This window comes from Orbicella faveolata, unplaced genomic scaffold (genome assembly GCF_042242905.1).
Source record: "Orbicella faveolata isolate gen_17 unplaced genomic scaffold, um_ofav_v1 contig_27, whole genome shotgun sequence".
Classification (NCBI taxonomy): domain Eukaryota; kingdom Metazoa; phylum Cnidaria; class Anthozoa; order Scleractinia; family Merulinidae; genus Orbicella; species Orbicella faveolata.
Genome location: NW_028301555.1, coordinates 6,579,233 through 6,593,786, shown reverse-complemented (window position 1 = coordinate 6,593,786; position 14,554 = coordinate 6,579,233). Strand labels below are relative to the sequence as shown.

The window sequence follows — 14,554 nt, the reverse complement described above, 5'->3', positions numbered from 1 at the left end:
ATGTATGCTATTGTGATGTTTTGCTTTTAAAACAAGATGAAGATTGCAGTTCTATTAATTTCATCCCTCTGCCCTGTTTTTCATTCCTTTTATGTAAGCCGTCGCATAATTTATTGTATTGTAGAGATTGAAGAAGCCTTTACACACAAAATAGGGTCATGCAGAAAAATATTCGAAAGTCTGAGGTTATCTATAAATGAGTTTTACTTGCACAACGTGTTGATAAAAATATTGGAAGTGATTGGTCAAGAACCGCCTGAACAGAAATAGAACCAATATCTTCAACTTTTCTCGAAAATTATACGGAAAAAAAAAACAGCTTCCGGACTTAATAATGCTGATTAAAACTGTTTGGTAAATGTTAAATTGCATCTAAGAACTAATGTTTTTTTGAAAACAAGCTTTAATGATTAATCTCTTAGCACCACAAGAGGTGAGACTGAGGAAAAAAAAAAAACACAAAGTTTTCCACTGTCGAGATCCGAAATAATTGAAAGGTGAGGAAACAATATCTTTTTATTTGTTTTCCTTAGAAGTAATACTAATAATAATGAAATTAAATGACTTTGATAGAATACAAATATTTGTCCAAGATTAGATTATATCTAGGAAACCTATCCGTTATGACTTGGTACCAGAAGTATTGGAGATGCGGAATGGAGAAAGCTGTTCGTAAGGAAGAATTGAACGAGGTCACAAGGATTTATGTGCATCACAATTAACGAAAGAGAATATTATCACTCGCCTCAGTCCGAGTGCCATCATGAGTAGTAACCTGACCGTGTCTCCAACACACGATCATTTGAAGTTTTGCTACTTAGGCAGCGGCATCCGAAACAATAGTTTTACATTTAACGCAGTAACTATTTCCACGTCAGTTGTCTTAGCTGTGTTGTCGCCGATAGCGGTAGTGGGAAACATCTTGATAATGGCGGTAATTTGGAGGAATCAGACTCTTAGAACACCATCCTACATTCTGTTGAGCGGTTTGGCTTTTACTGACTTTTGCACAGGATTTATCACACAGCCGTTATTTGTGGCAAGCAGATTTATTTGTTTTGAATCGTCGCAGGAAACTAACGCCCCACTGTTATCATTCCTGCCTTACACCATAGCTTTTTCTGCAGGCTGTTCCAGTTACTTCAATGCCTTAACATTGCTACTTATAACACTTATGTCTTTCGAAAGATGGCTGCACATGACTCGTCGATCACTCTTGACTGTGCGACGTAGTTGTTTGATTGTGGCAGCATTGATGGTCCTTCTCATACCACTCGCAGCAGTTCATTTGAAGCACATCTTAAAAAAAATTTCTGATCCCGTTTGGACGGCGTTATTTTCCGTCATTTTACTCTTTTGTATTATTACAACTTCGATTGCTTATTTTAAGGTTTTCAAAATTATTCGTCGTCATCAACTCCAAGTAACAACCAATGAAACGTCTCAGAACTTTGGCCAACCAGCAATTAACTTGGCAAAGTACAAGAAATCTGTGTTTACGATCCTGTATATTTTGGCATTACTTTTCGCTAGTGTCTTGCCTCTTCTTGTATTTGTTGTACTTTCGCTCTTTTCGTACAATCTTTCTGTGTTAGATTTAACATTTCAAATAGCATTAACGTTTTCCTATTTATCGTCTTCACTCAATCCTCTCATGTACCTCTGGAGGATGAATGATATTTGTAACGGCGTGAAGCAATTGTTAAATCACCTTCTTTGCAAAGATGGCTAGAAAGTCGTGAAGCTAGCTTGCTTAACATTATGAATTAGAGACCACTATTACCAAGTACAAAGGGTTTTTGAAAAAAAAACCCCTGTTCTCGTAGGTGTGTCAAATGGCTTTTGATAAAGGTCATGATGATCGAATGGATGAATTGGGTCGATCATCGAACGTGCAACGTTTTTAGACGAGAGGAACTGCTGATGCTGGCGATTTTGAAAGAAATTTGATGGAGAAAAAGTTATAAGAACACGCCAGGCTAGAATTTGGAGAAGCTGAGCGAAGATCTATCCAGTCATTATCAATAGCGAAGCGCGCGAGTGACGTCATAACTCAGACAAACTTAGACAAACAAAACGGATTGGTGGAAGATTTGACGCCTTTTCAAGCGCGTAAGCAAGTGTTCCTAAAACAATTTTTCAAACAAAAATTTGGCGTTTATTTTCCTCCTAGTTCTCTCAGAAAACGCTTACGTTGTCCGACTCTCGCGGGGTTCCAATAATTTGCATTCTATTTTTCGACTTTGTGCGCTTCGTTATCAAAGGAAGGCTTAGTATTACGAAGATTTGTAGAACCAAAATAGTAATGATCAGAAGCGTGGAGAACGTTTCGGTTAGACTAAAGCGAGTCAAAAAGATTCACTGATTTAAACTGGACTCCCTTTTTTTGTTTTGACTCTTGAAATGTTGGAGTAATATGCCAGTTTGAGTCCGTTACCTACCTTACACTTTGAATTCTAAGCTGGTATAATAAAGATAAGATATCAAGTCTCAGATTAAAGCTTGCACCTCGTGTATACCCTCATGTACAGCAAAGACAACATGAATAACGTGGTTATGATCGAAATTAATCGACTTTTCAAGAAATTAATTATTTTCTCTTTGATGAATTTGCTCAGCGTAGGTACGACAAATTCAATCACAACCAACATAGAATATGATGTATAATCAGCGCAACGTCAACAAAATTAATTAAAAACTGCACAGTTGGGCAAGACAAAAACACTAAAATACAGTTCACATGCAATCATCTTGTAGTCATTTATTTGAGTAAAGTATATGAACAACTGATTTGGACTGAATTGAAAATTGAGTTTTGGTTTTGGTAGCTTCCGATTACAGAATGACATAGAAAAGCAAGTAAAGTGAACTTAATTAAAATCTTCAATTGAAGTTAGAGAAATGATGATGTTTTGGTTTCCAAACATTTGAATTCAAGTGCAGTGCAGCGTATTTGCGTTTGCATTTATATTGGAATATTGGCTTCTTTTTAGAATCCATCTTATTGGCATCTAAATTACGAAGTAATTTTGATTTGCTTCCTCCGAAATACCGTTTTGCAGAGAAACTAAGGATTCGGCAGCTTATAATGTCAATTTAAATTTTGTCGTTTAAGAAGACAAAAATTTGCAATAAATTATCCATTTAAAGTGTTTTGAAAAATAATGCAAATGAAATTAACCGTATTGCGCACTTTCCAAGAATTTTGGGGAGAGCGTTGCAAACTTTCGTTTTAGGCGATCTTTAAGCAATATTTCAGCAATATTTCGTCTGGATTAAGACGAAGCCTTACTTAAAAATTCAACACTCGAAGTTTTACCCTGATTACACGTTATCCTGAGGGTTTATGTGATGCCTGGAAGAATAACAACATTGCATTTCTGATCATTTGAGATGGATATGTACTTTCGCAATTTGGCCTTAAACCACTGCCCACCAAATGGATACGTACGTTTTGTAAATCGCCAAGCGCGATGCGCGTTATTTATACTGTTGAATCCCGGTTTCTCGGACAGTCAGTCTTTCAAACCTTCTGATAACTCGAACCAGAAGTCGTTTCCCCTCCTCAGTCAAACGCTATAATTTTACTCCCGATTTCTCGAACTATCCGATTTCGTTTCCCTTGCAGGTTCGAAAAATCGGGATTGCACTGTATTTAACTGTTTTCGCTGTCAAAGTAACGCATTTTACATTAAATAAAACGTATCGGAATCCCGGCTTTAGGAAGAAAAGTGCTTACTTTCATTGATTTTGTGGATTTGCAATAGACCACAGCGCCGGATTGCTGTTCAGTTTGCACACACAAAGTAATTTATAAATGTACAGCCGCAAACTACTGCACAGAATCATCTCACGTTCTAGATTTGGAATTAATAATAATAATAATAATAATAATAGTAATAATAATAAAAAATAATAACAAACTTTATTGAGCACTTTTCCATACAAACTTGAATCTTACATGTATCTGGTAAAAAATTCAGAAATTCTGTTGTTCCTTAAGTTTTCGGTAATTATAATAATAATAATAATATCAAAATAATAATAATAATTTATTATCATTATTATTTTGATATTATCATTATTATTATAATTACCGAAAACTTAAGGAACAACAGAATTTCTGATAGTAATAATAATAATAATAATAATAATAATTATTATTATTATTATTACAGGAAGCTCTTTCACCTACCGGTGATATACAGAGAGGTCCTCTTCCAAATATATCATTAACCACATAAATAAATGAATAAAATATGTTCTAAAACTAAACTAATACGGAGTTTTCTTTGTAAAGTAATGGCTCTTTTCACGGTAGGCACAGAGAGAGCCAAAAGGTGCACTGTTTGAATAAAGTCCTGAGTTTTTATTCAATAATACTGAAACTTTGCACCAGATAGAAATTGTAATTCTCTAAAATTCTAAGTTTTTAGTTTCTTAAGACTTTGGCATTTTGGCGACTAAGAAAATGACGTCATGAAGTAACGGTCGAATTTTGGCTTTAGTAATATAGGATATCACTATTTGAAAGACCTTTTCACCAGGAACCCAAAGCGAAGAAAAAATGAAATGTTTATCTACTCAAAAGATGTGACGTTTTGAAATTTTCATTTTACGAGATGAACCACAAGAACATGGTTTACTACGTGACCAAGAAATCCAATAAAGCTAGAGACGAGAAAAGCTTGTCAGAGCCATATGCTCGATTATTTCGATTCCCACAAAAAGGTAAATGAATATATGAAAAGGAAAGTGAACTGACGGTTTCCTATCAATGTGTCAATATCCAAAAATAAATTCAAAAAACAGATGAAAGCACGTTTTTCGGATATAAGCGCGAGATCAGCGAAAAAAACGTGTTCGTGAAAGAACTTAGAAAAGATCAAGACATAAATTCCATGCCAGTAAAATTGCTTTCTCTTTCCACCGAGAGCGAAACAAAAAAAGAAGAAACGTAATAGTCGACTGAATATTTTGATTTCAATCAACGTTTATTTTTAATTAACAAGAGCTTTGTCGTCAACATTTGCATTGCTTTCCTAATCTTAATGTATGAATTATAAAAGTTGGTAACTCAGGAACACTCTTGGTAACCATGTCACGAAATCAAAGTTAGTGATACCGTCTCGAAATTAAAATGAATTAAAATGTAGTTATTTGGACCAGTGTTTGCTGTTAATTCAAATTTAGATTTTTGAGCGTATGTATCCTTAAACTTAGCCCCAACATTAGTCAGTGGCTCAGTTTTAATAGATTAATTATGATACTTTCCTTGGCTCTTTTGTCGTATGTTTGTTGCGGTACGGAAGAAGACTGTCAGTTGTCGATTAACGAATTTCAAGTTAGTTATAATGAAAAGACCTACCAGTCATAAAGGATAAATATAGCAAGAGACACTACTGGGGTTTGTGTACACTTTATCTTGAATTCCATTCAGTTCTCGTTAATAAAAAGTAAACTCGAAACAAGCTTTAACAAGACATCAGTGTGGTCTACAAGAGACAAAAGATTATTTCCGCCTTATTGAAGAGTCACCGTTCCCTCTTTTAAGGCTCCACTGTCTGCCATAACAATATGTCTTCTTCTATTCCATATAGTTACCACAGTCCTTGCCATTTAGAGGGCGTCAACAAAAAGCAGACTGTGGTAATCGTAGTGACGTCCATCATCATTACCATTCTGTCACCGGTAGCAGTGATAGGGAATGCTTTAATAATGGCTTCAATTTGGAGGAACCAGTCTCTTAGAAGAACCCCTTCCTATATTCTACTGGGCTTTTTGGTATTTACTGATCTTTGTACGGGACTCATTACCCAGCCTTTTCACATTGCAGCCGAGTTCATTTGTATTATGGACTCCGAGGAAGAAAAGATGGAGCATTCGTTTCTCGCTTATACAAGAACAATTGCCGAAGGCAGTGGTACGTATTTTAGCTCCTTAACTCTATTTCTTCTCACATGGATGTCTGTCGAAAGATGGCTACACATGACTCGCCGATCTTTGCTGACTGTGCGTCGTTCCTGTATTATGATGACAGTTACAATGTTCCTTCTGATGCCCTTAGTAGCAATTCGCTTGTTGCATTTGTTTAGGAACACTCATCGCTTCGTCTCGAATGCCATTTTGTTCGTCATTTTATTGTTTTGTCTAATGACTACATCGATCGCCTATATTAAAGTTTTTCGAATAATTCGTCGTCACCAACAACAAGTTCAAGCACACGAGCCGCGTCAAAATAGTGGTCAGCCGGCTATAGACCTGGCGAAGTACAAGAAATCTGTCTTCTCAATCTTGTACATTTTAGGAGTTTTTTATATCAGTTACCTTCCATTTATTCTCTTCACTGGTCTCTCTTTTTATTACAACCATTCTGATTTGGAGATGGCATTTATAATTTCACTAATGTTTCTGTTTGTGTCTTCCGCTCTGAATCCTCTCATTTGCTTGTGTAGAATGAATGACATCCGTAATGGGGCGAAACAATTACTACGGAGACTTCTTTGCAAGGAAACCTAGCTAGAGAAGAACATTACAGCAATATGATCTGTATGATTCATGTAACTATACAAGATATATTATTGTACAAGCAGGTTTACAGAAAGGACTCACTACAATGAGAATGAGAATGACAATGTTAATGAATGTATTATTTGTTGCTCTAAAGGCCTTTGAAAAAAAATACTTCATTTTTAAGTGGCTCAGAACGTAAAGGATGAACAGAGGCCCAAAATTTGGGAAACCAGGAGTTTGAGATATAAGAAATATTTAAGAAACAGAACGAATACTTCTTTGTAGCCATTGTATGCAATATTCCTTGCATAATTTTATATCTATTGTTTAGCTTCTGAAATGTTCTCAGCGGACGGCGCGAGATTGGCAAGCTGTGTTGCCTGCTATATTTCCCTCTATATCATAACGCACTGTGATAAAACACTCCGGACATGTGAGAACACTCGAGAAATGTAGAAAACGCTCGCCTACGGCTTGTGTTTTCCATATGTCCCTCGTGTTCTCAAATGCCCGTCGTGTTTTATCACAGTGTAATACACAGCTTAGGCTTCTTTATTTGTTACATATACTATGCTTTGGACCCAGTTTTCTTGCTTTTCTGTTGTTTTAATTTTTATCGCTGTTTTCATGCCTAAATAAAAGTCGCCAGCTTCCTCTGTGTACATGTATCCCATTGTGATGTTTTGCTTTTAAAACAAGATGAAGATTGCAGTTCTATTAATTTCATCCCTCTGCCCTGTTTTTCATTCCTTTTATGTAAGCCGTCGCATAATTTATTGTATTGTAGAGATTGAAGAAGCCTTTACACACAAAATAGGGTCATGCAGAAAAATATTCGAAAGTCTGAGGTTATCTATAAATGAGTTTTACTTGCACAACGTGTTGATAAAAATATTGGAAGTAATTGGTCAAGAACCGCCTGAACAGAAATAGAACCAATATCTTCAACTTTTCTCGAAAATTATACGGAAAAAAAACAGCTTCCGGACTTAATAATGCTGATTAAAAATGCTTGGTAAATGGTAAATTGCATCTAAGAACTAATGCTTTTTTTGAAAACAAACTTTAATGATTAATCTCTTGGCACCACAAGAGGTGAGACTGTCGGAAAAAAAAAAAACACAAAGTTTTCCACCGTCGAGATCCGAAATAATTGAAAGGTAAGGAAACAATATCTTTTTATTTGTTTTCGTTAGGAGTAAGACTAATAATAATGAAATTAAATGACCTTGACAGAATACAAATATTTGTCCAAGAGAACTAAAGTGCATGGCTTTAACGGTGTAGAGGAAATTAAATGATATCTAGGAAACCTGTCCGTTATGACTTGGTACCAGAAGCATTGGAGATGCGGAATGGAAAAAGCTGTCCATAAGGAAGAATTGAACGAGGTCACAAGGATTCATATGCATCACAATTAACTCGCCCCAGTCCGAGTGCCATCATGAGTAGTAACCTGACCGTGTCTCCAACACACGATCATTTGAAGTTTTGCTACTTAGGCAGCGGCGTCCAAAACAATAGTTTTACATTTAACGCAGTAACTATTTCCACGTCAGTTGTCTTAGCTGTGTTGTCGCCGATAGCGGTAGTGGGAAACATCTTGATAATGGCGGTAATTTGGAGGAATCAGACTCTTAGAACACCATCCTACATTCTGTTGAGCGGTTTGGCTTTTACTGACTTTCGCACAGGATTTATCACACAGCCGTTATTTGTGGCAAGCAGATTTATTTGTTTTGAATCGTCGCAGGAAACTAACGCCCCACTGTTATCATTCCTGCCTTACACCATAGCTTTTTCTGCAGGCTGTTCCAGTTACTTCAATGCCTTAACATTACTACTTATAACACTTATGTCTATCGAAAGATGGCTGCACATGACTCGTCGATCACTCTTGACTGTGCGACGTAGTTGTTTGATTATGGCAGCATTGATGGTCCTTCTCATACCACTCGCAGCAGTTCATTTGAAGCACATCTTAAAAAAAATTTCTGATCCCGTTTGGACGACAGTATTTTCCGTCATTTTACTCTTTTGTATTATTACAACCTCGATTGCGTATTTTAAGGTTTTCAAAATTATTCGTCGTCATCAACTCCAAGTAACAACCAATGAAACGTCTCAGAACTTTGGCCAACCAGCAATTAACTTGGCAAAGTACAAGAAATCTGTGTTTACGATCCTGTATATTTTGGCATTACTTTTCGCTAGTGTCTTGCCTCTTCTTGTATTTGTTGTACTTTCGCTCTTTTCGTACAATCTTTCTGTGTTAGATTTAACATTTCAAATAGCATTAACGTTTTCCTATTTATCGTCTTCACTCAATCCTCTCATGTACCTCTGGAGGATGAATGATATTTGTAACGGCGTGAAGCAATTGTTAAATCACCTTCTTTGCAAAGATGGCTAGAAAGTCGTGAAGCAAACTTGCTTAACATTATGAATTAGAGACCACTATTACCAAGTACAAAGGGTTTTTGAAAAAAAACCCTGTTCTCGTAGGTGTGTCAAATGGCTTTTGATAAAGGTCATGATGATCGAATGGATGAATTGGGTCGATCATCGAACGTGCAACGTTTTTAGACGAGAGGAACTGCTGATGCTGGCGATTTTGAAAGAAATTTGATGGAGAAAAAGTGATAAGAACACGCCAGGCTAGAATTTGGAGAAGCTGAGCGAAGATCTATCCAGTCATTATCAATAGCGAAGCGCGCGAGTGACGTCATAACTCAGACAAACTCAGACAAACAAAACGGATTGGTGGAAGATTTGACGCCTTTTCAAGCGCGTAAGCAAGTGTTCCTAAAACAATTTTTCAAACAAAAATTTGGCGTTCATTTTCCTCCAATTTCTCTCAGAAAACGCTTAAGTTGTCCGACTCTCGCGAGGTTCCAATAATTTGCATTCTATTTTTAGACTTTGCGCTCCTCGTTATTGCAGATATCTAAGAAGACGCGCTGAGATGCTTCTTGTCGAGGACCTATGGCCACCGAAGCAGGAGATGTGTCAAACACCAGAGACAGCTTTACACCACATTTCAAAACATTGCAAAGTTCGTCAAAAATGCTCCGCTGGACATGTGCTAATTTGGAAATGTGGGCTCTCGTGTTCATATATTATAAAAACAATAGTTATATACCCTGTTGCCTCCGTACTCGACCTATACACCTAGAAACCAAATTTCCTTATGGTTTTAGAATCTCTTTCGCAAACTGAATTTCCAAGTTCCGAAAAGCTGACAAGATTGATGCCTAGATGTTGAATTTATACCTAACTTATGCAAACCTTCTGCGAAGAAGCAAGTGCTTGAATTAGCTTAGTTTCCTGACCACCAAATACAAATGATCATGACCTACAGGTTTTTTCACCTCTGATGTATATCACCCTTCGCGCGCTCTTACAGCATCCTCGCATCAGTTTATCTTGATTTTTTTTTTTTTTTTTAAATTTTTTTTAATATCTCATTGTATTATTTTTATTCAGGTTTTTACAGTTGGTGTGATATCTCACGATTTTTACCGACTTACCTAAGTGTAGATGTAAATGTAGATCTTGGTGTTTGGTGAACTACTGTTCAAATGGGTCTGTTCAAATCAGCTCATTCAAAATGGAAGAAATATCTGATTCGAGTCTGTAAGTTCCCTGAATGTTGTTCAATGCGCGATAAACAACTAATGGGATCGAAAGGAACAAAGAGCAAAGAAAAACGAAACAGGTTCGACGCACGGTAATCATTGATCTACGAGTCATGTGCAGCCATCTTTCAACGGACATGACTGCTATGATTATAACACTCACATTGGAAAAAAACGTAGTATAACAATTGAAAAATGCCCAGGTTATGATAAAAGATGGTCTCCTTTCCACCTCGTTCAGCTGAGTATCCAGCGAGTGGATCAAATGCTTTGCAACATAAATAGGCTGCGAGTTGAGTCCAGTGTAAAAGTCAGTGAAAGCCAACGAATCCATCGAGCAGAATGTAAGAAGGTGTTCTAAGAGACGATCTCCTCCAAATTGCCGCCAAAACCAGGGCATTGACTGCTACTGGCAATAGAATGGCGACCATAAGTGAAGACGGAAGATTTATCCCGTAAACAGCGGCACCATGAGTTTTTCTTGCACTTTTAAAGTTAAAAAGACTAAGAGTGGTACAATTAGTCCCGTTATTGTTCATGGCTGTCCAGTCCCATGAAAACAGGAAAGACTAAGTACAACGCCAACTTTCAAATAAAAGGTCTGACATAAATTAAGACTGTGTCAACTGCCTTTCCAATTTTATTTGCGAAATACTTGCTGTCGAATTATAGCTTTTAACATTACCGGTAGTTTTTAGTATTTATTCGTTGTCACGACTTGTTTGTTTGCTGACAATGATAGACCACATCTAGTTTCTCCGTGGAGCCAATTTATTTCCAAAAATAAGTGCAGGGCAGCTGGGTATCCTAAAGGAGATTTTCTATAACCTGTTTTGTTTCCGGCATAAATGTCTCTTGTCGCAATTCTGTTAACTACTCCTCAGAAGAAAGTAATAAAGATATCTTTTAAGCTAAGAAAATTAATTACAACGGGCGTTACCTGCTATTATTGCTTGTTTGTTTTTTTTTTTGGAATTTCCAATTAAAACTTTCAAATGCTGGTTCTGTTCCCTATTATTTCAATTTAAGACCAGAATAATTGTATTTCTGTCATGAAAATGTAAATGTCACTATTTTAACTTCCCACGAAAAACGCATGAGATTTCAGAAAAAGAAATCGTTAAAAGGTGATAAGACTTTAGTGACATTTGTAGTGATAGTTCTTGAGTAGAGAGGAAAACCGAAGAGCCCTTGAGGAGACTGACATCGAAACTAATCCCACATTACGGGTTTTTGCAGTTATTTATTTGCAAAGAATTTATATTAATACTATAAAGGTCTTGTCAATCTGTATTGCCGTTGGTAAAGAAGGAAAATCGTTAATTGGCCTTTTTTTTACACTTGTGTGTAAATGCGTTTATTTCAAATGACGGCATGTGAAGTTTCCGCGCGGCACTAATTAAAGTTTTTAACATAGGAAATTACTTGGCGACTGGGTGTCCAGAATTAATGAGATTTTTCTTCAATTAAATAGTATGTTAACATTCTTTCTTTATTTTTGCCAGCACCATGCAAATATAATAACGATTTGAAGGAAAGGTTTTTTAGACGTCTAATAACTGGGATTGTATTTTTTTCTCCTGTTCCTATCGTAACTTTAATTGCTATATATTTTCCTGATAATTTAAGTTTTTGATCGCAGTATTGCATGTCGTAAAAACGTTTCTTTACCGTGACCATTTGTGACGCCGGACGTTTCAATTGAGCACATTAATATATATGTACTTGCACGTGCTTTTCAGAATAGGTGGAATGCAATTGCACTTGGTTTTGGGTGTGCACGATTTTATTAATAATTAGAAAACGAATATCTTTATTGCGATAATCCGCTCAATTGAAATTTCTTTTTTGTATATATGAAGGCAATAAATATCAAATCTGAAACATTTAACGGGAGGAAACTTGAGAGATATTTAACTTGTTCTCTCTAACTAATTCTCTTTGTGGAGTATTCGTTTGATAAGAAGTTTCACTTCATTTCGAATATCTTTCATTCTCCACAAGTAGAGAAGAGGATTAAGCGAAGCAGACAGAAACATAAACAAGAAAGAAAAATTTATAGATAAGACGACTTGTTCATTGATCAAAACAGTCGATATTCTCATAGAGATGGCGACAGGGACATAACCCATGTAGAAAACAACAAGTATATAGAGGATTGAGAGCACGGATTTCTTGTATTTTGTAAAGTTAATCGCTGGTTGAGCAAAGTTTTGAGACATTCCGTTTGCCCGGATTTGCTGCTGATGGCGACGAATTATTCGAAAGACTTTCAAGTAAGCTACTGAGCTGACAGTTAGCAAGAATGGGACTAGTGAACTGGAAATAACATCTACCATAGGTGTAGGAGCTCGCTTCAATCTTTGGAGCACACGATACACAGTTACTGGAATAGGAAGGAGAAATAAAGAGACAACAATGATAAAGGCTCGACGCACGTTTATCAGCGACCTTCTAGCCATGTGCAACCACCGTTCAATTGACATGACTGTCATAATAAATGCTGTACTGTGTGAAAAGAGCGTGACACAGCCATCGACCATAGCATAAGTGACAACCACGCTCCCCCTAGGTTTTAACAAGTAAATCAACTCGTTTGTGACATACATAGGCTGGCTGATGAGTCCAGTACCCAAGTCGGTGAGAGCTAATCCAGCGAGCAGAACATAGGAAGGATTTCTCAAAGATTGGTTCCTCCAAATTGCCGCCAAAATCAGACCATTAGCCACCACTTCCAGGGGCGATAAAATGGAGACGGCAACTGCTGTGGACAGAGATATCCCGTGAAAAGCTGAACCATAAATTCGCGCTATGTTTTCAAACTTGAGAAGAGGAGGCAGGGCAGAATGAGTCATATTATTATCCATGACGGTCTATTCCTTGAGCAGAAGACAGTCCTGACTTCACACTTCCTGACTTAGCTGCAGAATAAATTTTGATCGATTTTGACCTGCTTGTTCTAGTTCTAAATGTCGTTTTTTGTTTGTTTTATTTCGGATCGTTTCGTTGTTTCCTTATAAATGTTGTGATGTTAAGCTTTTAAGGACTTAGTGTCATATAATTGTCATATTTCTTTGCTGGGTCAATTTATTTCGCAGAACGAAGTGAATAGCAGCTGCCGAGGACTTTCCCATAATATTATGATGACAAGAGGTCCATTATTCGAGCTCGGGCCACAATGGTGGTCATTCAACATGTTCACAGATGATTGGGCAGTTTTGTGAGACCATGATTGTTGTATCAACTTATTAAGACTGGTTATAATTAACTATCAAAATCTAAGTTCTGGCAAGTGCTGAAAACTGTTTTGAGCCACTTTAAACCGTCTTTTATTTCTTATCGCAAGGCTACATATTCATTAATTAAATGCACTACATTATAACAACTTGAAAAAGGATGATTTCCCAAGCTCTACCAAAAGAGTGGATATATTCTTTAGAAGGCCTTTTCTTGCCTGTTTTCTTCTCACACAAGAATGTTTTTTTTTTTCTAGCTTTAGGTTTTTGTGCAGTTATTAACTATACTTTTATAACTATTTTATTATTATAACTATTCTATTATTGTTTATGATTTGTGTACCCGGGCTCGTTTCTCGAGAGCCCAGTAACTTTTCGGGCTCGCAAGGCCATTTTTAGATAATCTGTATCTAAAAACAGAGAGGTGTATACGACTGAAACTCCTTGTGTGAAGAGAACCTTCGTTCATATTAAGAATATCTGAATAAAACAGTTCTGTAATCATAAGATTTGAGATTTTGCTACGACTTTCCGGGTTAGAAAACTTTTCGGGACCCTCGGGAAACGGGCCCTAAGGCCGTTATGAAAACCGCATATTTGCTGTATGCGCCCTGTTTAAAAATTATTATTAGTAGTATCTAGAAAATTTAATTCAAAAACGGACTGAATACACTGGGTTGAAAGGGTTGTAATGTCAAGTTGCTGAGATTTCGTTAAATGTTAATACGTTTTACTTTATACCGTGAGCTAGGACTTGTGATTACTGGGAAAGGTAAAAAGTGTAACAAAGTTCATTTACCTAGTTGCTTTTACAGAATATTCGTTTACGGAGCTGTGCCACTTCATCTCTAAGATCTTTCATTCTACATAAGAAAATCAGAGGGTTAAGTGAGGAAGACAAAAACCCTAGCAACGCAGACACATTGAAAAACAGCAACTCTACGTCAGGGTGTGTCAACACAAAGGATGACATAATTAGTGGTATCAGTATGGGAAGGTAAGATATATAAAAAATTGCTATGATATAAAGAATTAAACACACAGATCTTTTGTACTTCACAAGGTTGATTGCTGGTTGAGCAGTGTTTTGCGCCAATGTATTTACCTGGATTTGCTGCTGATGCCGACAAATTATTCGAAAAACATTGAAGTACGAAACTGAAGTAA

At 36.6% G+C, this 14,554-nt stretch overlaps 4 protein-coding genes across 4 annotated transcripts; 3 read left to right on the top strand and 1 right to left on the bottom strand.

Moving 5' to 3' along the window:
• Window positions 1–717: 717 nt before the first annotated feature.
• LOC149107381 (uncharacterized) lies at window positions 718–2,668 on the top strand. The gene has a single exon (XM_089296981.1). It carries the CDS (start codon window positions 764–766, stop codon window positions 1,730–1,732), a length of 969 nt encoding a protein of 322 aa, XP_089153107.1. The 5' UTR covers window positions 718–763; the 3' UTR covers window positions 1,733–2,668.
• Window positions 2,669–5,274: 2,606 nt separating this feature from the next.
• LOC149107380 (uncharacterized) lies at window positions 5,275–7,639 on the top strand. Its single transcript, XM_089297161.1, has 2 exons — window positions 5,275–5,923; window positions 6,456–7,639. Exons 1-2 carry the CDS (start codon window positions 5,578–5,580, stop codon window positions 6,458–6,460), a joined length of 351 nt encoding a protein of 116 aa, XP_089153287.1. The 5' UTR covers window positions 5,275–5,577; the 3' UTR covers window positions 6,461–7,639.
• Window positions 7,640–7,671: 32 nt separating this feature from the next.
• On the top strand, window positions 7,672–10,264 carry LOC149107379 (uncharacterized). The gene has a single exon (XM_089297160.1). The coding sequence runs from the start codon at window positions 7,958–7,960 to the stop codon at window positions 8,924–8,926; it is 969 nt and encodes a 322-aa protein (XP_089153286.1). The 5' UTR covers window positions 7,672–7,957; the 3' UTR covers window positions 8,927–10,264.
• A 1,818-nt stretch (window positions 10,265–12,082) lies between these two features.
• Window positions 12,083–13,018, bottom strand: LOC149107378 (uncharacterized). Its single transcript, XM_089296809.1, has one exon. It carries the CDS (start codon window positions 13,016–13,018, stop codon window positions 12,083–12,085), a length of 936 nt encoding a protein of 311 aa, XP_089152935.1.
• Window positions 13,019–14,554: the final 1,536 nt, after the last annotated feature.

Excerpts from the sequence above, each read along its gene's own strand:
- LOC149107378 (XM_089296809.1), bottom strand. The coding sequence starts at position 13,018 with ATGGATAATAATATGACTCATTCTGCCCTGCCTCCTCTTCTCAAGTTT.
- LOC149107381 (XM_089296981.1), top strand. The coding sequence starts at position 764 with ATGAGTAGTAACCTGACCGTGTCTCCAACACACGATCATTTGAAGTTT.
- LOC149107380 (XM_089297161.1), top strand. The coding sequence starts at position 5,578 with ATGTCTTCTTCTATTCCATATAGTTACCACAGTCCTTGCCATTTAGAG.
- LOC149107379 (XM_089297160.1), top strand. The coding sequence starts at position 7,958 with ATGAGTAGTAACCTGACCGTGTCTCCAACACACGATCATTTGAAGTTT.